We start from the raw sequence: 27,911 nt of genomic DNA on the forward strand, positions 1-27,911 counted from the left end.
AAAATTAGGTTATTATAGCAGATGCCATTTATTCTGGGAGTTGTAAATTCATTGGTGAAAACGTGTAAGGTAATTAACAATAGTAGGCTCAGTAAGTTCAACATATGCCAGTGGATCACTCGCAAGACTGATTCAACCAAGTAGTTATGCACATTCTTAGCTTTCATGACTCACTTTGGAAACCCCTAAAGCATGGCAAGATGTGCTCAAGTATCTGAACAAAGGGGATCTTAGTTTCTACAATTTGTGTCACAAAGCCTGCCACTACCTGCATACTCAGCAGGGAGAGTATCTATAGCTGCCAGTTCAGAACTGAGCCTCCTCAAGCCAGCAAAAACTGTAGAGAAAAGCATGCATTGTTTCTTCGCAATGTCCCTTTGCTATGACAAACAAAAATACCATGCTCCAATAGCTATCATTGAACTCGAAGAATCTGGAAGAGAAAAGCTATGAGAAAACAAAAAATTACTTGTTGTATAATCAAGTACTGAAAACTGTAACTTACCTAGCAAGCTGCCATTGGGAGTCTAAATAAAAGTGCAATGGTTCAATCCGGTCGTTATAGGAATAATGGAAACGCTTCGGTAGCAGCTGTTTCATATAAGCTTTGAAAGGCTGATTTGGTTCTATGCACTGAAATGTTTAAATTAAAATATAAAATGTACATGTCACCAAACTTTTGCTTATGTCATGCACAGTTCTTATAAAGCACTTAAATTCCAAAGGGTCTGCAATAACTTCCACTAAGGACAATGTGACCCCATCAGGTTTGGAGTCGTATGGTCTGGGACATAAATATTAATAACTATTTAAATAACAAATAGTGACTGGTTTTGCATTCAATAGTTATTAGAAGAATATTTATATTGGATTACGGACATAACTTACTCTTTTTCTTACAGCCTACAATTGTACAGAACCAAACAGTACTGCTTAGAATTTATAAAGAATTACACTGAGACATGAACATCGTGATACTTTCACAAGTGGTAGGAGACTATCCAGTGCAATAATTCTACAGCTCTGTAATACAGAAAGTAACAGACATTCAAAGGGTTTTTAGATAGTCACTCATGGACAAATAGATTTTTCCACCAACTAAGACCCATTAATGATTTTTAAAAAATCCAAAAGCCAACCAAAACAAAAAACACCCCTCTACTGTAATATTGGAATTCTTGAATGCTGAAGTCGTCTATACAAACAGCATAGCTCTCACTGACAGCGGTGTCTGCACAACTGAGAGGCAAACAGATTCTGGTAAAAAGAAGAGAACAGAAGCCAGGTATAGAGCAGAAAAGCAAATTCCTTAAGCTGGAACTGACAAAAAAAAATCCTATGCTTCTCCAGGAAATGGAGCTGAGCTTTACACTGACTGGGCCCTCAGCCAGCATGGTCCAGATACACAAGTTCTCCAGTTTGAAGAGCAACGTGATACAGTGCTAGATAGGAGTTAGTGAAAAGAAATTAATCTTAGTTAATGCACAACCACAGATAGCCATATGATACCTTACTCAACTTTGACCTTCCCTTCCCCTGCATGGAACTACTTTTGTTGTTGTTAACTGTATAGCATATGGACAGTCACTGATTCAAAGTCCAGATGCTACGTATGTAGCCCAGCAAACAGCTGATGCTATAAAATACCTGTAAATGTCAGTAAAAATTAAGCTAGAACAACAGATAAGATGACACTTACTGTGAGGTTTCTGACAATGCCTTCATAATTAACTGGAAGAATCATATGTAAGAATTAGTCACCTAAGTTAAAAAAAAATCAGATGTAAAATGAAATCATTCCCATCACGTAATATAATTAGCTTAGCTTAAAAAAATTTCTGGGCATAAGAAATTATTTTTCCAGAATGAAAACCATATGGAGCAAAACAATCACTAAACTGTCAAGCTATTGCTTTTATGACATTTTAGTTCATAGTCTCTCCTCCCCTTGCTTACTTGTTTACAGTTTTAAAATTTTAAACTACATTAGCCACAGTTAGAAAAATAATCTGAGAAGTAAGTTTTTGCAACTAAATGCTGTGCTAATCAAGCTGGATTTTTCCTGCTTGCTGATAAACTTCTAAGGAAAAAGAAACAAATGCAACTATCAGGACAGCAGTTTTATCTGGCAAGCACCCTTAGAAAGACAGCCAAATGCAAGCTGGCTAAGATTCAGATGCTTAGACTCAAGCCAAAACGGACCATTAACATTATTTAGTTTGACTTTTTGTATAACACAAGCCCATTATGTTTCACACAGTTACTCTGTCCTGAGTCTGATATCCAATGCTTGACTAAAGTACATAAAGGATTACACTGGCAAGGGAACCACTAGTAATTCCTGCAAAGATATAGGCAGTGCTAATAAGACAGCTATGATACTTCATGAAAACAGTGCACGTGTCAAAAGCGGGAGATACTCCGCTTTTCTTCTTCCTGAACTTGTTTTTCCAGGGAGAACCTGGAACTGCATTCGATTCCCACATTCTCCAAGGAACCATTTGAAACAGTTTAGAATAGCATGAAGCAGTGAAGTAAACAGGACAAAGTCACTGGGGTTGAGGCCTACAAGTTTTAAAGGGCATAGAGAAAAATAATCTAGATTAAAAAAACACACCACAGCTACGAAACATGAAGGAAACACCTGCATTCAACATCAAAATGTACCAAAAAATACACGCATTAAATATTCACCTAAAATGAGACTGCACAATGAATCAAAGTTTAAAATTTGTAAGCATTCATTGATTTTTTTCAGGTTTATTATCTTACGTTTATTTGCCGTTTATTCAACTGCTGTCAGGCCATTAGGCCATTTTTTTAATAACTAGGAAATATATTATAATACTCATAAAATAACATGTAAAAATAGTGACAATCTAACATTATTTTAAGACAGAAATATAGCAAAATTATACATAAACTGGTAAATCAGGAAATGAGGTGAGACATGAGGGGGAGATTTTTGGGCTGTCTTGAGCACCAAAGATCTGATTCAAAGGAATGCCATTCACAAGGCAAGAGAATTTGCAGTTGGTCACACTGAGGCAGCCTGCAAAAGCAATCTGTAGGATTCAAATACACTTTTAGACCTGCAAATTCAAATGGTCTTTAAAAGCACAGGTGCACTACTCAGTATGTCCTCTTCATCATTATCCAGGTTGTCCCTAGTTGACCTTCACTCAGATTTACCAGTGGAATATGTGGATCCTAAGTTTGTATTCATAAAGTACAAAAGGGTATAATTAGTACTAAAAATTAGTTTAGCAATTACATACAAGAGAAATACTCATCTGGAACATTATTAGGTCTTAGGCGAGCTGCAGGACCAGGTACTACTATGAAATCTTGAACATCATCCAGATAGCTGTTCAGATATGCTGTTTTTCTGCAGCTCCCTGCTTCCATCCCTGCAAAAGGAAATAAATTTTATCTAAAAATGGGAATATCCATGCAGAGTACCTTTGCTGAGGAAACATGTAACTTAAGTTGTAGCAGTCAGAAATGTAATTTCTCAGGTCTTTTTATCAGCAACCCCAAGATATCTGATCCAAGGAGACCACAATACTCGTGTGTGGAAGAAAACAAAACATTACATAGATACACACAATTAGACATTTCCTCAGCTGAGAAAGACACTCCAACTGAGTCAATAAACACATTTTCTTCTCTGAAGGGAAAGAAATCTTATGAGCCTAAGAGAAGTATTAATGGTCAGACCAAATACTCATTTAGCTCAATATCCTACCTAATAGTGTTCAGTAACATGTCTGGAGAAATACCCAATAAGCACATAATTGTGGACTGATCTTTCTCCCAGTATTCTGTATCAGTTTCCAGAAGTCAAAGCAACTTCGAGCTGCATATTGCATTTGAACTCTTACTTTTAATAATTCTTGACAGGTTTACTCTCCATTAATATTTTTTAAACCTGTATAGATATTTGGCTTGGATCATTCCCGGTGGTAATGAGTTCTGCAAGTCAATTTTGTGCTACATGGAAGCGTGCTTATATTTTGTTTGTCAGGAAAAGAAGTAGAAAAAAAATTGATAAAATACATAACTTTCTATAGAAATAATTCCAGATATACAGAAAAGCTATTGCAGAAATAAATCGAAGTCTCATATTCACAGCCTTCTAATAATGGACAAGGGAACTGAGATATGGCTTGTATTTTCACTTCTTCAGCAATTTGCAGACTAGTGCTGTGTAGTGTAGTTAAAAGAATAAAATTGAATCTATTTTTTACAATTAACATTTTTTATTCTATTTCTTTTATCAGTTGGTAACGATCACAAGAGAAATTAGGAATAAAATATGAAAATTATTTAATCCCTATGTTCTCCACTTCTCCCCTCCATAAAATAGTCTGATTCTCAGTGATCATCTCTTACATCATCTTTGATAATATAAAACATAATTTCTAGGTATTAGCTGTTTCATTAACCTTGCCAGAAACATGCAAGTATAAACTCAGAAAATTACTTTTATAAAAACAGCTCTTCAAAATTCTTATATTTTATAAAATTGAATTTACCATGATCTGATATAAAAATAATGTTCAGGCATTTATGTAAGTTCATTTGTTTGAGACCATCCATCAGCATCCCTACTATGTTGTCCACTCTCTGTAATGCCATAATGACCTGCAGGACAAAAATAGGAATGTAAAGTAAATGTTTATCACTTCAATTAAAAATATAATGTATTTCTAGGGAGAGCAAATAAATTTAAAACTGTAACAGTATAAGCTAACAAAGAATAAGGAGCTCTTCTTATAGACCATTCAAGGCTAGATGCAGTCCAGACATAAACGAAGGACACCAGGAACGTAAAACTGTGCAGTAACCCCCAAACTCACGTGACAGGGAGCACACATAGCGCACACTAACAGGAGGAACTGTGACGACAGGAGACTTACAGCATTCTCAATACCCCGTTAAACCTGCTTTTTGCCTGTTCCTACTGTTCTCAGTTGTACACCCTTTAGATGCATAGTCTTTACATCTACTGAGAACGGACTCAACAGGTACACCTATACTGCTAAATAAAAATGGGAGCCTGCAGACTGCCTGGCACCTGCACTGCTCAGGGCTACCTCCATCTACAAAAGACTGGCTATATCTACACTATACAGCTCTTGGCCCCACGCTGTACTAAAACACAGCTGCACATTTTTATGTGTTATTTCAGTTGAAGACTTTTTAAAAAAAAACCAAAAACAAAAAAACCACATGCAACACACCAGATTAAAACCACTAAGGGTGGTTTTAAAGTATGAAATTGAGGACATTTGTTGCATTACCAGATGCACAAACGAGGACAACAGGGAATGCAGATGGGAGAATACCAGAGGGCTGAAGAGAACAGAGGAAGCCAAGCCTGTGGCACTCTTCCTCAAAATCCTTGTTGCAAGAAACCCTGAAGCAAACTGTCCTTGAATTTGGGACTGAATATTAGTCTCAGACCAAACTAGTTTAAAGGGACTGAAAAAGCCAAAGAACAAGCTACCAGTCTAGTACTGTTTGTGATCAGAGGTCTGGCATTCAAGCTTACTTGCATAGGTACAGCCACTGGGGCTACTTTTGAATACCTGCTAAGTAAACAAACCAAAAAAAGTATTTTTAAATCAAGTCATTCTGTTACCTCATTGAACTACTTATATAAGCTGCCTTGTTTTGGGTGAACAGAGATGCTCCTGGGGAGACTACGTACAAACCCTCAGGGTCTTTCTCTCCAGACCATTCCCGACATACAGAATTTCAGATCCACTTATTAACCAAAGAAAAGGATAACCAATTTAAATATGTTCTCTATACTGCAGTTCCAATTAGTTGTCTGCTTCTTCACTGGGCACTTACATTCATCTTACAGTTCCTTACAGGAACAGTAACTGCTCACACCTCAAGAGAAATTGGCAAGAGCTTTCTATTGTTGTCACCACTGAGGTTAAACACCTAGTTAAGATGCCCAAACTTCCTGCATGTTCAAGATGGGAGAATTTTACAATGTTCCTGAACTTCCAAGAGCTTTTTCCTTTGCGTTTTTCACTTCAGTTTGTTAAAATGTAAAGCTACTTAGTACTTTTGAAAAAAGTAGCAGTCCCAAAGACTTCTTATTTATACAATAGGTACACCACAGACTGTGATGGGGTGAATGTCCCTTTAATCACTCTCTTTCCAAGAAGGCATAAAATCTAACTGCAGGGAAATAAGACCAATATTCATCTAACCTTTGCACAGAGACTGGGGAAAAATGAATGACAATTGTAACATAAATACTTAAACACCAAAACTTGGACCATTGCTATAGAAGTCCCTATTCTTGCTAAATTGGAAGCATACAATTTTCTGTCCCCCTCCCTGCCCACCCCAAAATGGTCATAAAGAATTAGTAGGAGCAGATAAAACAACATACAAGACATACCTAAACACACTTTGGCAATTTAAAAGTTATTGAAATAAAGAAAATAAAAATTAGACTGACTAAATAGGCTGTTTATCACATGCTTCGTCAATTATGGATAGGCTGTCTAGTCACAATTTTTTTCCTAATAAGCATACTGAACACAGTCTTGATTAATCTAACGTGAATTACAGAAGTTATAATAGAGTCACAGCAAAGCTTCAAATTAAAATATAAAAGAAAAAAAAAGAAGAAACTACAAAACTACTTACTCCACTGCTTACTGGTCCAAACTTATGGCCTGAGGAATCTGGTTCTTCTAAATACAGAGTGTAAAAGTGTGGTCTATATCAAACAGTACCAAAAATGTAATATTTTACATACGCGTTGAGACAGTTTGAAGAGATTATATTTCAACAATGGATATCAAATATTGGAAACAACACTATAATTCAGAGGAAGGACACATTAAAGAGAAATAGAGATATGTAACTTAATAAAAAAATGTTTCAGTCATAGAAACAGGCTTGCATTAAATAATATTTTCACATTGTTAGAATAATGCAGAAGATATTGTTTAAAACAGAAATAATATTTTCAAAGTAATTCATTGCAATATCACTCAAACAGGAACTTACACTTGCAATTGTATACCTACCTTTCATCTTCAGGTAACTGCAGCCAGCGAAGAACAGTTACTACCCTTTCTTCAAAGGCGATTGAGCTGTATCAGAACAGTACGAGATCAACCAACCATTTATTTCCAAGAGCTAAAAAATTTTAGTCACCCATTACAAAATCAATGTACTTTGGTAGAGAAAATTGAATTCATCTGGATGCCATTAACAGCTATTTAGCAGTATGCAAGTTTATCTATGCTAATTGCCTGTGACTCTACAGGGGTTAATGGCCTGATCTAAAGCTCCCTTGAATATTGTCCCCATTGATTGCAATGTGATTAGAATAAAGCTCCCAGTATTCCTTGTGTTTATTATACAAAGAGAATAATTGGCTTCAAGGTGCAAAGTCATGTACAGGTTTTGATTCCTGTATTATGTTTTGAAAAAGTTTTTGTTCGGGGGTCATTTGTGGGGTTTTTTTTAAAATGTTTAAACAGTTTGAATACGTTTTCATACTATGTCACAAAGTAGATGCTCTACATAGGTTAATGAAGTAGACCAACAAATAAGCATGTTGACCTGTAACAATATGAGGCACCCAAAGTTAGTAATTCAGCTACTTAACAAAAATAACAACGTACATGTTCCTAGAGAAAATAAATGTAGGTAGTAAGTCAAGAATCAGAATTTCCATGCTATATGAAGGGTGTAGGAAGAGAAAATGATCCTAGGAAGATAGAAATGAAAAGCCTGATTTCTTGGGTGAGATTTGAGATTATTAAATAAATGGTGATAAACAGATTTATGTAGAATTTTCATTAGGCAGAAAATGTTTAATTGTAGTGAAGAGCAATTACTGACTAAATGTGAAATATTTTCAAAATTTGCAATGAAAATTATTTTACATTGGAACAATTTACCACAGCCAACAGTAAAAATTCAGTTTTCATAGACAGTATCACATCAAGACCTGATCCATTCATTGCATGAGAAGTTTGGATTGAAGGACTCTAGACACACTCACAAAAGATTTTTATAAATAGAAACAGAAAAGCACTACAGCTTCAAAGCTGACTGCTCTTAAAGCTGCTTTTTCCACATCTTTCCTGTAAAATGTTTGCTGAGGAAAGACAAAACGATTAGACAAAGAATCTGCATTATACTGAAACCAAGCTAATTGGATCCTATCTTTTTTTCATGTTGTGTATAATTATTTAGAAAAGCAGGAAAAAAAAAATGCTTTCTCTGGCATCTGTCCCATTGCAACAGTTAAAGTAAAATATTCATCCAAGACACAGGAGTTTACATACCTATTGTATTTTTCATACAGGTTTGGAAAGGTTCCATTAACTGCTACGTCTGACCCAGGCCAAAAGAATGTACCTGCTTTTAGACCTTGGTACATAGCTGTTAGCCAAATCTGCAGGAGAAGAACAATAGCCATCATTAGTGCAGGCCACTGAATTAGCTGAGTAACTGCCAGATCCACTACTGCTCCCACCAGCTCTGCACCTTTCAGCAAGATCAAAAACTAAAAATGCAAGTGGACCACTCCGGACAGTCAATCTTGCATGTCATCGCTGTCTCCAGTCCAGATATACCTTGCAGCCGGATCACTTATGGCAAACACTCACATCTCTTCTGCTGCTACAACAGAGGGAGCCAGGACGGAAGTAGGAACCATTAGCTCCCATGGATGGAGCAATAACACTATGGTAGAACCATGGCTGAACACCAGGAAGGGAAAACTACTCAAGAACAGTGAAACAAGAAGGGGTGGGAATGTTCCGAGGACCTATGCCTCACATACTCTGAAACATGGGAGTGAGAGTTTAGTCAGCTCTTCTGATTTTACTGCTGATCTCATGATTTGCAGATTTCTGTCTAACTTTTGCATGTTTTCCTGCCTGACTTGTACAGCAATTTCTTCTCAGTGGCCCGTGAAGTCTACACTTGTGTGTTCTTTCCTCAAAAATAATTAAAAAGTAAAAAAAAAAAAATCGGGCCTCCCCACATTACTAAATGGTTGCATCTGTTCCCTTGCTATTCTTCAGGCTGGCACTCACCCAAACTTTTCCACGCCACTTCATTTTGATGGTAGATTTGCCATAGCTGTATGATTGAACGAAGACGTTTTCTTTTAAAACAGCATCTTTAGACTTAGTAGTAATTTGGGCAGAGTGTAAACCTTTAATACTGCTTATTACTAAGACTAACTGGTCTATCGATTTCCTCAGAGAAGTTAACTGCAAGCCCACTTCATATTAAAAACAGAACAAAATCTGGTATCTTTATTAGTTATTTTAAGCTAGTTTTCTCCTTAGAGAAAATTCCATTTAAGTTCAACAAAATCTGTTACACTTTGTTTCATTTGTCATTTTGCAGCTCTAGTACGGCAATTCCTAAACATGCTGAGTAATGCTTCTTGGCTGACTTAGAAGTACCCTCTGTACTCTTTCAACATCACTATACATGTCAGTGATATTAAGTAACAAAACAACAGGCCAATGTACATTCTCAGCAGTCTATTAATACTTACAGGCTGTCCTTGGTACCACTGTGGATTAAACTTCTCTTCACTTTTAAGGGTGAAGGATGCATTTCTTTTGGGGTCATACATCTTGTTATCAATTATACCATGAGATTCAGGATACAGCCCCTGCAATTGAGAGTATACTTTGTTGCAGTGTTATAAAGGAAAAGAACCTCCTGGCTAGACAAACAGAGCCATTAGACAAATATGGCCAGTGAATAATCTATACCTGACTTCTACTCCACTAGTATCTCAAGGCTCAAGTTTAACAACATCACCTACCATTGCTACCAAGACCTACCTTCCAATTCTTAAAGAAAAAAAAAATAGGCAAGCAACTTGCACTGGGATCAAACCAAAAGACACCGTCTCAGTTCACGCATTTGTTGTATCTTTAGTACCAATGACAAAGCAATAACCTATGCTGGACCTCCATCACATGACCAAAAACTGGGGATTTCAAAGGAGAATTGCACATCAGTGGGTGAAAGCTCTAGCTGGGGATAACCATTACATAAGCAGTCAAAGAAGTGCTCGAAGGCACCAGATGTTAGGTAGTTTTAACAGACTTTGTGCTTTGCGTTCGGGCAGACTAGATTCTTTTTCCACTAAAGGATATAACATAACGCCACCACCATTAGAACCCTGACAAACACCATGCCTGCTACTTTTCACAAGAATGGGGGGCTGAGACAAAGCTCTATACTGTATTTAGGGACACCCTCACATGGCTGCAGGGTATGATTAACGCCTCTTAGTTGCATATTCAATCATGGATATTTGTGAGGATTACACAACTAAACCTCATTCACAACTCACTCACACAACTAAACAGCCTTATTCCTGAACCTCTGCTCCTCACTTACTAAAAGACAGTCCTGACAAACTGGGAAGATAAGAAAGAAGGTGCAGATCCTCAAGCATATGATTGAGTTTTAGTTTTGACATGATGAAGCCTGTACTCGGTGTTGAAAACCTCCATTTTTCTTTTTCCTCCTATACGAATATGTGTTATATAATGACTGTTCATCTAAAAAGTATAATATATACATTTTCATATTCTGAACAGAAATCCTATTATTTCAATAATTCACCAAAAAATGTACTTTTCCTATGGAGACAACTTGATAATGAAGTCTCTTCAATAGTGGAAAAACATAATATACAGGAGATCTTACTGTGACGATGGAGTAATGATTGGGAAAGGTTTTTGAAGGATACACTGGTCTCATGCTGGAGCTGTATGTTCCACATTTCTCTAGAGGGAAGAAAAAAAAAAAAAAATCAGCAAAATTACAGAAATAGAATCCCTTGCAAGTTTCTCTCATGAAGATTATTAAAAAAAACCAAAAACAAACAAAGAAACAAAAAACTAATGAAAAAACCCCACAAAAAACACCCCAAAAAACACAAAACCAACAACAACAGAGATCTCCAGAAAGTTTTTGTTCTTTAAAATTGTGGAGTTAATACTTTATTCTTCTTCCCACATTCATTTATGATCTGACTGATACCAAAAACTTAAACAATTTAGTTAGCATACAAAGAACAGACCCTTTTTGTGCAAACTTTGTATAGATAAGTTAAGAAGATACTGCATCCCATAAACTGAAAGATGCATTAGTTTTCCTGGAAACAGGCTGGCTGTGGTGACTGGCTGTATTGGGTTATGTTGATGTTGTTTACCTGGAGATAAACAGTATAATGAGATATAGCACCTTGGAGGAGCTTCTGGGTCACCTGATAATGACTGATATACAACCTTGAAACTTGGTATTGTTTACACACCAAACAGCAAAGTCAGTAAAATGCCCCAAATGGGTGTCCTAAGGCTGAACCTACCTCATTATGTTAAAAACCACACTAGAAAAGCCCCCAACCCAAAGAAGCCCCCAACCCAAAGAAGCCCCCTACTCTCTGGGCATGCGTCGTGAATTAAAAGAGAACTGCATCTTTAAGATGAAGTAAGAAAGATACTAACCAATAGTTAGCTAAGGAGTGGGACCAGTAGGCGTAACTAACTTTGTTAACTGTTTAAATACTTGTCATGATTTCAACTGGGTGTGCATGCTAGGAGGAAAAATCCCCCATGCACCCAGCGCTGCTTTCTAAACTATCATTTAGTTTAGAGAGTTTTCTTGGTTACAATTTTTGGTAACATGACTAAATTGCTATTAATATAAGTTTTATATATTCCTGATGACTGATTTCAGTAGTCACATGAGCAAAACTTACAGTCCTTATAAAAAGCATGCATAGATAAGAATGAATAATCAAATAACTCACATCCTCTAAAGTAGCCCTGGTGTGTGGTAAGTGAAGTCTGGAGCCTGAGACCAACTAGCTACTTCACGCTGGGCACTCACTCGCAGAGATGAAGTGGCCTCTGGCACAGTGGTGCCCTGGCTCTCTCAATCAACTATTTATTTTGCATTCCCCTTTTTGTTTTTTAAAATAAAAATAAGCTCTTATTCTAGGATGAATCTCAAAGTTTACTTTGTCTTGATATAAAAATCATAGGTTTCTAAGGAGATTAGTGCACAGTATTTGTCAGTATGAAGAGTCATTAGCCAGGCCAAAGCACTTAAGCAAAGCTTACTTAAGTTAGGTGCCTAAATTTCCACAGGCAAATGTATGGACCCTGATTTTCAGGAAGAAAAAAGAAAAAGAAGCCTTCATTAATGGCTTCAAAAATACTATGTGATAAAACCACTTCAAGTGATGCTAAAGAGCTCGCAGTAATGATCCTGTAGGAAGACGACCACTGGGCCTTCTTCACTGGCCCTCTGGGTCATTATATATAACATAAATAAAATAGAAATTAAAGTTTTGATAATATAAGAAGTGTTGTGTCAAGGCACTTTGAACTCATTGGATTGGAGCTTTGGATTAGCTCTCAGTTGAAGTAATCAATTTGAGCTAAATGAGAAAAAGAAGCAAAGCCAGAAAAAGAAATCCTTTTAAGTTACATAGACATTCTCTCCCACATTTGCATTTTGTAGGAATAAATCATCACTTGTACCTTTTTTGCTGCTGTAACACACTTGATGCATTTCAACCATTTCCAAATCTGTTGTTGAGGCTGTTTTCCCAAATTGTAGGTTTTTTGGTGGATGTGGTGGGGTGGGAGGTTGGGGTGACTTGGTTTTGTTTTTAAAGTGAGAGAAAAATATACTTAAACCTTGTTTTGTCCAAAATCCTATGGGGTTTTGCTGGGACTTTCCATAAGAGTTATCTTTCTTCTTTTTGGCTTGTTGTCTTAGTTAAAGAAAACCAAAGACAAAAGGAGGATTTATTTAAAAATTATGATATCACAGCATAGACATATGTGAAAATGTTTTCTCTGAACCCCACAGGCACACATTATGGCTATGCCTGAGTTCACAGACAACTCTCAGCTCCATGCTGAATTGCCCACTTTTCAGCAGGTAGCAGAGTGTGTGTGTGCACACATGTGTGTATAACGAAACTTGCTAAAAGTGCAATTCTGATCTTGTCTTACAGACATCCACTGTAACAGATTTCTCCAAGGAGACAGCAGAATTTCATTGTAGGCATGGGTGAATTAAGAGGACTAAATAATGGAAATATTTTTATCGAACACAATGCTGCACTTGTCCTCAAGTGTTTTAAAAAGGAAAATCCAGGGATTTAGCACAGTTCAATTTAATAAAGAACTGGGCAGTCCAAGAAGTTACTTGATGTGCATAACTCTTCACTGCTTTGTAAATGCTGTCATTCATAAACTGTGTGTCTTTTTGAACATTTACTAGTCCTGTGAAACGTGTAACTATGAACTTCAAAAGGATTCAATACAATTTTTCAGCAATAGTCAAGCAATTTTTCTGTTATTGTTACTCATCCACGACAGAGGGATAGATTTTGTTACCTCCTCCTGCACAGTAAAATACTGTAGCAGCATTTATGCACTCATAGAAATGTTTGTCTTTACAGTATGACTGCTTCCACCATTTTCAGTGCCTACAAACACTGAAAGCAAAGGCTGCAAGAGCATCATGTGATATACACCCATCAATTTTCATTCATGAGACTATTTTTCTCTTACTGAAGAAAGTTTGCCTTATCTGAGCTTTTCACCCACCATTTTACTGTGAGGGGGAAAAAAAAAAAGACTAGAAAGCAAGGTTTTGTAACAAGAGAAACTGCATATCCTGTGGTATATCATAGCATAAAAATCTTCTATCAGATTACAAAAAAAAGTTCCACAGTAATGTAGAACTGTAGACATAATACAGAAATAATTTTTTCCTCAGACTGTTCCTTATTTTATTCTGTCTAAAACATGTGTTATTAGACATTTTGTTTTCAGAATCCTTTAAAAATATAAGTTTTGACCATCAAAAACCCCATGGATCTGGAGAAGTGAAGTGCCTTTGAGATTTGTATTTTTTAGTGGTCAGAATTTGCCATGGTTTCAGTGGAAACAGAAATACAAGTTTATTACAGAAGTCAAAGAGAGAAGTTGCATTGTAGCCTATCCAGACCAAAGAATGAAGAAATTTTACATGGGGAAGTGGATGTCACAGCCTGGAAGTCCTACAGATGCTCTGTGGCACCATCATCTTGTATCTCAGCCAGAGCTATAACCATTTGCAATAGTCAGCCTCTCCTCTCAGTGTCCAAGAAGTCTTCTTCAGTTGAAAATTTTTATAATCGCATGTTATGAAATTGTTTCAAATGCCTTGTTTTATTCTAACATGGGGGGAAAAAAAAAGCTAAAACCTCAAATACATCTGTGAATTGTTATTCTCTGGAACAGATCAGGTTGTAACAACCACTGTACAAAAAGCAGCTATTTTTACAGATTTATTTTTAGTCAAACTGCAACCAGCCACCCCAGGTAGTAATTTATGAATGACAAGAAGATTGGCATATTTTTCAGACAAGAAATGCCATCGGTTCTTTACAGACCGCAGCCAAAATAGAGACAGGAAAAGTAACTAAAGTTACTTAGACACTACAAAGTTAAGTAACACAGTATAAAAGTTAAGACAGTATAAAACCTACAGGAAAAAATATGTACTTATGAGTCTCTCATTTCTTCTGAAAATGTTTGTTAAATCAAGGTTCTCTCAGATTCATCACATTTCTACCAGCCCTTCTGTATGATCTGTTCCTAATCTCTTCCTCCTCTATCTTCAAGTATAATGAAATGCTTTCTACCTTGCTTTCCATTTTCCAAAGCTATTCTATCTAAATGAAACAATATGCAGTATACAGTAAAAAGTGTTTTCTTCTATTTTGAAGAAATAAAAATGAAGTAAGCTCACAGCCAAAAGTGCCCACCTCCTAAATATAGGAAGGGCTACTTAATAATTTTTAAGGTTTCACTGAAAATCCAAAGGGCCCTTTTCTCACACCCTCCCTCATCTCAAGTTCTCTGTGCACAGTTGTTATATAGGGCAACAGCTTGAATTTCCATGGAAGAGTGATGAGTTAAAAGAGTAAGCATAGCTGCATCTACAGCAAAAGCAAACCCCATGGATTTTTCAGGTCAGACATCATGATATTGCTTAGACAAAGCAACTACTTACGTAATTTGCTAATAACAGGTAGAAGTCCACCCCAAGTCTGCAAATATTCTGCTCTGAAGCCGTCCAATGAAAACAGTAACACTGGAGACCTGGTAAATCTGAACAAAACAGAAATCCAAGTATTAAAAGACAGACTCTGAGAAATAATTTCCTATTGCTTACTTCAAGAAAGTTGCCCCCAAGTCATGGGGATGTTCTTTATGGGACTATAAACCAGGCCAAGGAAGTATGTCCTCCTAAGAGGGAAGGTTCACAGGCTGGTACACCTGTCCAGTCCCTCTCCTAGTAGGCTGGTATAGCAACCCTGCCCAAATAGGCTGAGGATTGCAGCAGGGCATGCACAGGAAAATCATGACAAGGCCTGATTTCACAAAAACCCATAAAATAAAGTACAAGCCAAGATGCTCACATAATTTGTGTGGTGGGTTATCTTCAGTCCCACTGGAGCAACACTCAGCCCCTCCAACCCCACTCCTCCCATTCAGAGGTAAGAGTAGGGAAAGAAAAGGCAATGTGAAGCCATGGCTCTCCTTTATTCCCTTTGCTCCTGAACAACTTGTAATCTAGCTGAAAAAAATAAATTTCTCTTTCTACATACACAGTGCGCAAAACTGTAATAAAGTCTAGTGTACAAGATATGTTAAATCAGCAACTATAACACATTTTTACTTTCATCTTGTAAAGATTATTTAACCAAGAAGAACTGAACTACTAACCCTTCTGTACCAGAAGTACTATCAGCCTCCAAATTGAAAAATGTGGCCCTACGACTGGAACACTGAAACAGTATTTCAGCCTGGAAGTTAACAGATAAATTCAGAAACCGATTTCACTGGAACTAGCAAAAAGAAGTTCTCCCTTCTATTCTCCACAGGACCTATGTTTTCCAGCCTTAACTTGTTCCCATCTTCAGCCCTGTTCAAACAATTTCTCTCCAACTGTTAACATGTCTATCCTAAGAAAATCAACAACTTGGACAACAGTTCAGCCACAAGGACTTGATTAGTCAGAACCATTACACAGCCTAGCCTACCCTACACCCCAGACAGAATAAAACATTAAGATGTATTTGCAAGATGTGTGTTTGTAGCCTGTTTTTTTATTTATATGATATATTTAATACCATCTTTTGGAAATCTTAGCAGGGGCAGTTAGTTGGGAACAAGAAATGAATGATCTTCAGATGAAGACTGAAGTCCTTTGGCAGAGCAGAGTAGGGAAACTTCATGTACTACCTTTGCCCATACTACAAGTAGTTTTTGCACCACAGATTCTGATCTCTGCAACTTGTGCAAGTACCTTCTCCGCTCCTCTCCCCCCACCCCAACAAATTGATTCTCTCCAATGCAGAGGTCTAAAAATCTTCACCACAAAGTTTCCGGCAATATAATACGAACTTTAAGACAAAGACTGTTCAATATTACTTACCGACAAGTCTAACTTAAAAAAACAAATTTAAAACAACGCCTCAGAAAGGGACTTTATGCAACTGTTTCTGGTTTGGCATTTACAAGTAAACCAACTGTGAAGTACATGTTTTGTTTGCCTGCAAATCCAGCTGCTGACCCCCTCGCACATGGAAAATTAAACTTGGCAAAACAGACCATTGCCACAACTAGGGACACTGGCCATTTCACTTCTTGTATACTCTACACATGGCGAAACTCACATAGTGATCTGCCCTGTGCTCAGCGAATCAAAGCATGACAGAGCATGTTAAACTGCACTCTTTGGAACAGCTCCAGTAAAATCCCCAGACAAACTGACCTGAGCTCAGTTCTGAGATACATCAGATATTTCCATGACTTTTCCCTGTCTGTAGCCAAGGTTACACTTGCTACTTCAAAAATGTGCTCTATGAGCAAGCAAGCCTGGGAGGTTCAAGTTTTGGCCCTGCCAGTGATTCATGCTGGCTGTGTCCAAACAGTACGACAAGGATGTTTCACAGCTCTTGCATAAATATGTACACCACAGTCACATCCTGACTCCAAACTGAAGGAAGTGCAGTGGTAATTATCCCCTCCTATAAACTGGCTTCTATGGAAACATAATGCAGGCAACACAGGCTTGCTGTAGTCTAGCAGGTTCACCAGTCTGGATGATCAAGAGCCCAGAACTGCAGACCACACTGCCAAGCTGACCTGCTTCACCACAGGCAAGTTAGCCCATAATTAAAGGAAAAAAAAAACAACAATAGAAGAAAAGGAAAAAAGAAGAGAAAAGTCCCTTTGAAATGCTAAACATACTACCCAGAAAACTTCCTATCCCCCCCCCCTTCCCTATATACAGCCATAAAGCATAGGAAGTAAAGCTTTCTTTTCCACTAAAAGTACGTAAAACCTCAACAGGAGGAATAATAGCAATCTTCAAATATACAGGAAACATCTGCAGAGAGGAAAGGAATCAGCTGCTCTTCCAGCTCAGTGAAGATAGTAATAGGCTTAAAGTACAGCAAAAGGTACTATTTGTTCTAAGACATCAGGAAAACCATCTGGCTAAGCACTAGGATAAGCTGCTTAAGTAGGTTTGAATTCTCAGAGTATAATTTCATTCTAGAACAGAAGTCTTATAGCCCATTAACATAGAACCTAGTCTTGGAAAGACTTAGGTGTGCACTTAATTTTAAGCATTTGACCAGTCTCATTGACATCAGCGATTTCTCAGATTAAGCACCTCATTGAGCACTGCGTTGTCTTTTGTCTATTCTGCACCGCAAGGGCAAACCCAACTAAAACCAAAACCGAATAAAAACCAGCAACACAAAACATGCTGCATTAATAGGCACAGAATAAGAATTGATATCCTGAGGCCTCAAAATGAGCACTGAGCTAATGTCACCTGTACTCCCGCCTACCCCACCACAGGAAGTAGTGGATTGTTTACAGAGTTGTTAGTTTTGGGAGAGGCTTGTGTGCTAATAGTCTGAAATGAGCCTCAGTCTACACTGTTTGATTTAACTTTGACTGCACATTACCCTTTCCCGGACTGGGTTTTATTGCAACATTTCTAGTTTTGCCAGGATTAAAAAAAATTTAATAGAGTAACTACACATCCCTTTCATGCACTGAACAGAAAACACAAACAAAAACCCTAAAAACAAGTTAACCAACCAGAGTTGCCCTACGGCATTTATGCTGTTAACTTTGACTGTGGATCTGCACCAGGCTTTTGTTTATTTATCCACCCCTTGGGGGTAACACTCCCTGGTCTTGCATTAGGGAAATCAGCATGCTAGAGTCAGTTCCCAGCCCACAGTCCTCAACAGCCCCTGACCTCAGAACAGGAATTAATGACAAAAGCTTCCACCCTCCTACACGGGAGCTTATTGGGGACTTGGACTCCAGGCTGCACAGAAGCTCCAGTTTCTGTCTTGAAGAAGGTTCTGAATCATCAGTGTTTGTTATTGCTCTGAATCAGAATGAAAAGTGCTTGTTTGGTTAAAAAATATTGCAAAAGGAAATGTATTTTGTTTGACAATATTGTAACTCCAATGAATAAACATAGCACGATTTAAATACAAGTCAAAAAAGTAATGTCATTAGAAAACACTTAACTTTGTTCTTAACTTTACTAAAAATATCCCCAGCACACCATAATTTCAAAAAAATCAAAACTATTTTCATTTTGATGATTTTGACACTTTTCAGACAAGAACATAGCTGAATTCAACTCACTCAAACTATTTTGCAGTGGAACACTTTTCAATCCAAAATGCTTAAGTCACTTCTATTAATAACTTATATATAGTTTGCAGTCAACTTTAGCTTTAAAGTTAACTTGAAGATCCCACAGCAAAAACATTTCAAGAAATGCAGGCTTTTTTCCTGGCTGGGAACTTTGCTGTACTATTTGAGCCCGAGCGCTGATGCCATAAACTAGATGAGTCATTTCTCACACAGTACATCCATAACTTGCAGGAGCGGGCCCAATGTGGAGCTGAGCCAGAGAATACAAGGATCCCATGACATTTTACACCTTTTAAAGAAAGTAGTTCAGACAGCTTGCAAATAATGCCGTCCCACTGCTGGTTAAATTGGGGGAGTGATCTGCCCACATTTTGCAGCTCTGGGGCTGGAACAGGCAAAGAAGTGGAAAGGTCTTTAGAAGTGACCGGGGAAGAGGCAGTCTTAGGAATCTGAGATTGCTGGGTGGGTCCCAAAATATTTGGAACAGTGGCTATTGGAGCACATGTAGGACAGTAATGAGGCTGGCACCAGGCAGAGCTGCCCAGAGCACACACATCTGTGAGAGACAGCAGGGTTCAGGAATAGGCATATCTTGCAAGTCAAGCAAGTGCTGGGATACACGAGTGCTGCTGGGATAAAGCAACCAGATCTGTTAGTAAGCACTACCAAATGCTGGCTGAACAGGTATCCTTCTCTGTCTGGCAGCAACTCTTACTGTAGACGAGAAAGGCAAGCAAGTCCCAGGAAGGCACAGTAGAGAAAATAATCTCAAAAACGAAACATAAGCAAAGAGCAGAGCTATGCGAATATACAATATCCTCACCCTTTTGGGCACTGAGGTTCAGTAATGTCCTCACACTCTTCTTCAACCCAGCTTGCCTCTCCTTAAAACAAATGAGTGCAATTTATTTTTTAAGACAGTACATTCTTATCAATAAATGCAAGTTTTTCCATTTTATTGGATGCTTTTAAAATTATATTATGTCCTTGCTCCTTTCATACAAATATGGGTACATATAAGAGAGACTGTAGGAATTTGTTGAGGATATTTACCTTTACAAACTGCTTGATAATTGACACAGCAATCTTTATTTTCCACACAATCATCTGAACAGGAACAATGATATTCTGGTCGCCTCTTCTCTCCACACCTGAATTTATTGCAGATCCATATATGGGCTAAAGAACAGACAAGAGAGAAGGACAGCACAATGATTAATACCAGTGTAAGTGCAGAATTACTAAACTGAGTGTTAAGTTCTCTCTCAAATGTGTTCTCACTGAAAAACAGTCCTGAGGTATCTCATGAATACATAATACTGCAAGCTTTGGCACTTTGGAAAATAGAAACATCCATGGCTAAATAACCCAAGTGCGTAGCCATCTGAAAGCAATTATGCAGCATATAAACAGCACAGATCAGAAGAGGTCAACAGAAAGAATCCTTTTTACAGACCTCCTTAAATACCGTAATTTATGTGGGTTTAATCTGGTAGATGCATACTATAAAGAAGCTCCCAAACCATTCCCCCAGAAAAAACCAAACTTGAGTATGAATTTGGAATGCCTAGAAAACACTGAGCAGTAGCAACTTATTCTGACTTCCATTGAAGTTGCAGCGGATTTTACCAGTCACCATCAAGCACTCCAGCTTCTTTCAGCACCTCTTTGGCATAGGCGTAACTGCCACTACTTGAGACTATATACGTAAGCTCACAGGAGGACCTACTGACTTCAGCTTCATTACTGATTTTAGTAGAGATTTTTTTTCCTGAATCATATTGATTTTTCTGAACGGAATATTCCAATACATCACATCATTTGAAGATGATCATTTTGTTATCAGTTGTAAACACAAGTAGACCCTTTGCAGTCAATGAGGATAACATGAATGAATTTACCAACTGAGTGAATACTTAAGTGAAGGTCTTAACAGAGCCATAGAAGCCAAATCTAAATGTTTGAGTAGAGAACAGCCAGTAGGCGATCTTCATGCATGACTAGCTAATTGCTAGAGATCCCTAAAAGCATTCTCAGGAGGTTAATCTTACTTTCAGGAATACTGAACTTCAGTAACTCCACCAATGTTGGTAGATCTTTACTTCTGTGAGAGACAGAAGAATCTATTATGGTTCTAGTTACATGATTCTATTTGGAACTTAGAATTTGATTTTCCACTGATGTTAAGGCTAATTAATTAAAAAAAAACCAACACCAAGCACTAAGAATGGGAATTCATTGCTAAGACAGACTCTCCAGTTTGTTTTTAAGAATGCTTTAAACTGAGGGAGAGTGATGTAATGAAACAAAGTGGAGAATAAATCCCATACAACTATTCTACAAGCAAGAAGCTTTACGCAGTTTTGAGGACCTTTCAATAATAGCCAGTTGAAGCAGGGATCTGAGCTCAGTTTAATAATTTGGTTTTAAAAGTCAGCACTGGAATTTTTAATTTCAGGGTGAGACTACATTGATAAATTTTACAAATACACGTAAAGAAAAGCAAGAAGAAAAATAGTTAACTGAAAAGAATGCTGCATATGAAGCATTAAGGCAAAACTAAATTAGAGAAAACAGTCAAGTTCTGTCCTTACGTGTTAGTACCCGCACTAACATCTTCCCCTGTAGAACTTCTCTATGGCACTTTTCACACCTTTGCCTATCTGACCTTTGCTTTCTGACAAATCATGAGAACTGCTTCTCACTTTGCAATCATTCTCCACCAGTGCAATCTGTTTTGTCATCCTGCCTTGTTCCAAAGGCCGGCACGTGACCCTTGCTTCACACTCAAGCTGGGGAGTAACAGGGCAGAGGGCCTGCGTAGCTGGGTAGAGACAGCAGCTTTCACATAGCTGCTCCATCCTTTCCCTTTTTCACATGGGTGATGACAGAAAGATACAATATGCAGAATGCACTCCTATTCCTGGCTTGCCTGGGAACGTGGGAGTTGTCCCTGATGCTAAGGACAATGCAGGTCACTGTTCTCTCACCCCCAGACAGCGAACAAAAGGCTGGCTGAGACCTTGAGTTGCAGTTGTTCCTCCTCTTTCTGAGGGGGAGGGCTGCAGTACAGTCCCTCGAAGCCTCTCTCCCCACAGGAGCTATGGGAAAGCCAGCCTACTGCATATGTCAGCTCCTATGTAGTCCAGCTGGGTGAAATACAAGCTTTGTTTGTGTACAACAGCAGCTGCACCAGAGCCCAGATGTTTCTGCATAAGTCCCCAGTACTGCCATCACCAGTGCAACTCCACGCATGGTTGCAACAGAGGGACCACAAAGAGGAAGAGACCACTGGCATCAGAACCACCCTGCTGTTCAGCAGCCCACCTCTTACACTCGCAGCCCATCTGAAAGAAGACAGGGCTTACGGCCACCTGACCACAACAGCACTCACGCATAGAGAGCTGTCCCACGTCACAGAATAGGACAGTTTGCCCCCAGAGCTTTTTTCCATCCTTACCTGGTTGTATACATGTTTCCTGGTAATCTAAGCAGCAGTTTCCAAGCTTGACACAATCTCTATCACAACGGCAGCTTCCAAATGTCCTTTCAAAGCAACGACCTTTGCAGGTTTTCACTGTAATATTGGATAGTGTTAGATGTCAGTGGCTGAGCCCAAATCAGTCAACATGCAAAAGAAATGAAAAAGGTCAGTGTGTGGAATGACACAGCTGGTCATTCCACAACTTACAGGATAGCTGCAAAAACAGTGACAGCCAAAGGAAAAGGAAAGTCTTGATCCAACTAAATGTTTATTTTCTTTTATTGAACAAAAATATTTTATCATATTGAACAAAGGGTTCTGTTCTAGCAGGAACATGGTGTTTCATTATTGGCAGAAACAAGTGAAACAAAAGACTAAAATTCAAGTCATGAGTGTCCCTGCCCCTCTGTATCACCAGAAGATAGGAGTACAGCCATTCAGAATATGGAAAATATGTATCAGAGGAAATCCGAACCTCTGTTTTCAATAAGGGTGCCCTAAACAGTGAGATGTTTTTGCAGAGAACACTGATCTTCATTTTCGCATCTGACAGTGTTCCACTTTCTATAAATAAGTAAACATTAATTAGAATATCGACTGCATTGGCTACGCTTGCAACTTTCCCATGCTTATGCCCTGATTGAATGACTGTCTTCATACAAATCAGAGGAACCAACGAAGCCCCAGTTCCGAATCCTGCTGTACCATGGTTAAGGTACTAACTCAAGACACAGGAAAGGCTGTTTCAAACCAGACGCAGGAGATAGGAACTTGAGTGTATGGCTCACTGGCTTAATTTTTGTTCAGTTTTAATATTAAAAAAAGGGCATAGCATTCTTCCACTAGACTGGGGTTGCCTGGGAAAAAAAAGAAATTGGTGATGTGAAGCATTAACAACACTTAAGTAGCTGTTCAGTCTGTTTCATCCTGTGCAATCACCAGAAGGAAATGAGGTGAATCCTTCATTCGGCTCCTCTTCTCAAGAATCTCTAAGTATATCATATTAGAAAAATGAGATAATAACGAGCCAGTATGGCAAAGCTGTAATAAAATGAGAAAAAACCCTAAACAGATTCTAGTGGGAAACTAATAATCTGAATTTTGGTTAAAAAGCATTGCAGGACTGTTTGTTGAACAGATCAACTTTGAAATTATTCTAGATAGTTGTTCCCAAAGCGAAGTTTGATTTCTTAAAATATCTTTTGTAACCTTCTACCTGAAGAAACTTCATCACTGAAAAAACCACACATTTTTTCCAAGACGTAGAACAGCCAGAGGAATTCCACAAGGAACATATTCAGACTACAACTCCAACCAATAAAAAAATAACTTTCCCCCCCCATAATTGACTGGAAAAGACGAAAAACAAATGTTCCAGGACAACATGAAATAGAAATTGTTGGGAGTTTTTTATAGTGAACTGAGAAAAGCCAGCCATGTGACATCGCCACAGTGACAGTTGGGATACATGGAAACTGCCAGACCAGACACTGAGTGGCAGGATCAGTTTACCTCTCAAGTGAGTACGCACAAGTACTGAGTACACCTGAGGTTTATTTCCCAGTATTTTTCATCCCCCTTTAACTGAAACTGTTTCAAGCAATGCATCCAATTCTCTTTCTGAAGCAAGAAAGGGTAGCATTCTATCAAAATTAATTCACCAAAAAAAAAAAGAAAAAAGGAATTGCTTCAAAATATTACTAAATAAAAGGCGTATTAGTTACCATCTTTTGAACAGCTAGGCTTCAGGCCAAATATACATCCTAGGATTGTCGTTAACATGCAGACACAGAGTACCTGTGGGACAGGAAGGAAAAGAAAGTAATCTTAAATGACCACTGAATGGTTTTGAAAGCCCTCATTTTCTCTAGAATGCTATACAATTGTACTGTAATTGATAAACATGCAGATTAGGAGGCTGATTTCACTGCTTTCACAAGCAGTTTTCACTCACACAAGTAGTTATGTTGTCTGCAATTAATTACTGGTGCATGAACATGAATATTCTCAAGACTGGGCCTGTGTATTTCATTTCTTACCAAGTTATTTAATGTAGACATGATGATATATTTATCTCTCACAAATAAGAAATTAAGATATTTATGATTACACATATATCAATTTTATAGAAAAACTTTCCGTGCTGCTCTTCTTCCTTCCTCCTAGGTTGTTCTAAGAAGGTGAAGTTTTGCCATTGACCACAGACTACAGACAGAAGGCATGGCCCTTAAGTGATACCTATAATTTTCTTAGGCAGGAAAACCTCTTCCCACTTCCTAGTATCTAGCTCAAACTAGATGTTGGTCCGTACCATGGTAAGCAACTGTGGGATGTCGCACTAGACTGACCACAGTGTCTTACACTGACCAGAAACTACAGCCATGTTTATTTTGGATTCTGAATGTATTAAAGTCATCAAATAAGCACGATGTTGTCTTTGCCCAGCATTTTAGGGCAAGATCTAATGCCTACTCAAATACAGGGAAAGATTCCTTATAACCTCATTAAGTATTGGATTTGGTTTATAAAGTCTTTAGGAAAAGTGTGTATATTAGCATTGCATATACAGTAATTAAAGAGTCCAGGAAAGTCAACAATGCACTTATGATGGCTATTCTATTCAAGTGTACAATGTAATAAGGTAGTTTGTCAAGAGTCCTGAAAGAGAAGGCACTTAAATAATGCAGACTTTCTTATTCAGAAGTATTTTAGGATGTATAGGTAGAAGAGAATGTACATGTCACCTTTCTGGTCATTGTTTTCTGAGAAGAAATTGCTTTCAAGCAATATTTCAATAACTTTACATACATGCCTATACAAAGTGCCTCCCTTTTTCCCTCCTCCCCATCAGCAAAAGCTGCTGAGTTAGTCTTTTGAGTATGATGCCTGAATCATGTTGTAATGTGGCAAAAACTCATCCCATTTTAAAACACACCTAATTATTTCTTAAGCTTATTTCTTTAAAGACTGTGAACACTTGAGTAAATAAAAACTATTTGTGTTGTTTTTAACAAATATACAGTTCACTATACAATTTTGTTCGCTAAGCAGTTAAAGACAATAAGAAAGCAATTTCTGGAATGTGTAACATTGAAATTCAGATTTTATTCTGGATTTGTGAAGTGCAAATTATCATAAAACATATTAATCAGTATCAAAAATATTACATATATAGCATTCATGAAAAAATGTAATTATAGACTGGACCTGATGAAACTTCAGCCTAGGATTCCAAACCAGACAATTCTGGAATCTTAAGATTATTTAACACAATGTCTAGCATAGAAATAAGTATTTTTTGAGTCCAAATCTATCTTTGAATTTACAGGGAAAGAAGGAAAATAATAAAAGAATGAGGAAAAAAAATCTGGCATTATCAATGCACCCAGATACACTACAACTGATAGAAAGGTGTAAGTCTCCATTAACCCAGCTGTCAAGAACGAACACAACTGCAGAGCTCCATACTTGCCTTTTTCTTTTTTTAAACATTATACTAACGTGCAGCATCAACGACATTTTCTGTTAAGTCAGTCTCAACAATATTATCTTCCATGTAAATTGTTCTGGACCTTTGAAATCTTCCATATGAAATATCACCTAGATAAGAGCACGTGCATAGCTAGGTAGGTAGCATGTCAGATGCAAGATGTCAAAGCCCAGCAAAATCAGCAGCGAGAGCAAAACCTGTTATTTTTCTTTTAACTTATATATTCTTATTTGGAAATTACAAATTGATTAATTTGTCTTTAAAAAGCCCACTTGAGAACATTTTATTTCAGGGTGACAATATATTGCTTCTCCACTCCCACCAGGCCCTGCAACTAAGATCAGAGATTAGAACGTCCTCTGATGTGTAAACACAAACACTCTTTAAAACAAAGAAAAACCACACCTACTCTATCTGTAAGAGCTTTATTTCTCTGTCTTCAAATAGCTACATGACCTATGGGACTTATGCCACCCAAGGCATCCTTGTAATAAAAACACATTGCAGTGCCATTAAATGGACTACTAATATTCCCTTATGGAGCTTAAGTGTAGGTAATGCATGTTAAAAAACCAGGAATTTAATTGTGACACCAAGTTAATGTAAAAATAAAATCTAAATAAAACCCTCACCAAATTGGTAGCATTATAATACTTACCAACTAAAATTGGTAAATCCTTACTAAAGTTCTCACAAGTAATTCCTGAGATTTTGGCATGAAATGTTACAAAAAAAAATCACAGTTTTGTAGTATATTCCAGATTTTCCATTTTACACTTCCATGAACATAATTAATTCCAACAAGCAAAAACATGAAAGGATTATGTTCATGGAGGCACATGAATGTTCTTTTGGGTAGGAAATACTGCAAAATGGTAATGCTACTTGATACAATAGTGCTTGCTTTCCTGTAAGCAATACTGTGGAAACCTCACAGCATCACAAACCACAGCATACTACAAATGCTCTCTATGTCTCTACTACAAATCAGTTCTGCTCTCAAATTTCCTATATGTACACAAGGGAAAACACGGTCCAGGTCCTTACCTGGTATACTATGTCCATCTGTAATAAATGAAGATCTGGGAACTTCAGTTGACTCATTACATTCAAGCCTTTGCTGTCTTAACATTAGTCCCACTAGCTTAAATTTTAGTCTTAAAAATACTTCACTGCAAAATACTAAAGCTTCCCCCCCCTTTTTTTCCTTTCTTTCGCTTAATAAATAAGCTTCACAAAATGGTAAGCTTAGAGGTAAAGCATTTGACAATGTTCTGGGACAGCCAGATCTCATCTAGTGGGCTATACTGTGTAATTGCAGCTTAATGTTTAAGGCTTGAATCAAAGCTTTATCTTGAGCCTGAATGACTTCAATCATGTGGATATTATCCATGCAAATGATACAAATGTACAGCTGGAACATTGTGGAGCAACTAATACTGGCCAACAGCAGCAGTAGCCCTGACTAGGCACAGCAAGAGGTGTTGCACTAGTAGTTGACCTATTTTGAGTAGAAAGGCTCTAAGATTATCAGCTCTGCAGATGACGATGAATATTCAAGCTAGCTTTCAAGGTCAACCAGATACAGAAAAAGTCCTCTCACTGCTGCAGCCCAAATGTGGGCTAAATTACTTTGTTTCTTCCTATACGGGACCTTGTTGCAGTGGGTAGGTTACTAATATTACCTGAACTATTTTGCATGCAGGTAGCTCAGGTTTGTGATGCTGCAAGTCTGCTGTGTAAAGATAATATTTTTTTTTTAATCTATATAAAGACAAGTAGCTGCACACATAGTTTACGGTTTACTATCAAGAACCTCATTAGAACCCTGCAGCAAGCACCAAACTCAAATCTCTAGCTACTACCACACTGTCAACATAACACCTGCCTTCAGAATTTACTCTGTCTTTTTAAACAAGAGGAGAAAAAAAATCTTACCTGTTCCCTGTCTTTCTCCCCTCAAAAGACAAAGCAAGAATTGAGAAAAAGGTGCAATTAAGAAAGAACATGGGAATCCAACATATAGTAGCAAAGCAAATAAAATTCAAGAATCTGGCCTTGTTATACACAAAAGTAGCACATGAACTTTTTACGGTCTGTATGTAACTTGAGAGATTGCTAGGACAAAATGTCAGAT

General features: G+C 37.7%; 1 protein-coding gene across 1 annotated transcript in view; it reads right to left on the reverse strand.

Annotated features, from left to right (window-relative positions):
- ENPP1 (ectonucleotide pyrophosphatase/phosphodiesterase 1) overlaps positions 1-27,911 on the reverse strand; it is a 62,526-nt gene that overhangs the window by 22,745 nt on the left and 11,870 nt on the right. The window contains exons 2-15 of the mRNA XM_059835481.1: positions 24,009-24,081; positions 22,261-22,377; positions 19,854-19,979; positions 19,624-19,684; positions 15,115-15,212; positions 10,738-10,817; positions 9,566-9,685; positions 8,337-8,446; positions 7,065-7,130; positions 6,679-6,751; positions 4,539-4,647; positions 3,279-3,410; positions 1,700-1,731; positions 506-633 (exon numbers count right to left, since the gene is read on the reverse strand). Coding sequence (XP_059691464.1) covers positions 506-633; positions 1,700-1,731; positions 3,279-3,410; positions 4,539-4,647; positions 6,679-6,751; positions 7,065-7,130; positions 8,337-8,446; positions 9,566-9,685; positions 10,738-10,817; positions 15,115-15,212; positions 19,624-19,684; positions 19,854-19,979; positions 22,261-22,377; positions 24,009-24,081 — 1,325 coding nt within the window. The remainder of the gene's footprint in view (positions 1-505; positions 634-1,699; positions 1,732-3,278; positions 3,411-4,538; positions 4,648-6,678; positions 6,752-7,064; positions 7,131-8,336; positions 8,447-9,565; positions 9,686-10,737; positions 10,818-15,114; positions 15,213-19,623; positions 19,685-19,853; positions 19,980-22,260; positions 22,378-24,008; positions 24,082-27,911) is intronic.

This window comes from Gavia stellata, chromosome 2 (assembly GCF_030936135.1).
Source record: "Gavia stellata isolate bGavSte3 chromosome 2, bGavSte3.hap2, whole genome shotgun sequence".
Lineage (NCBI taxonomy): Eukaryota > Metazoa > Chordata > Aves > Gaviiformes > Gaviidae > Gavia > Gavia stellata.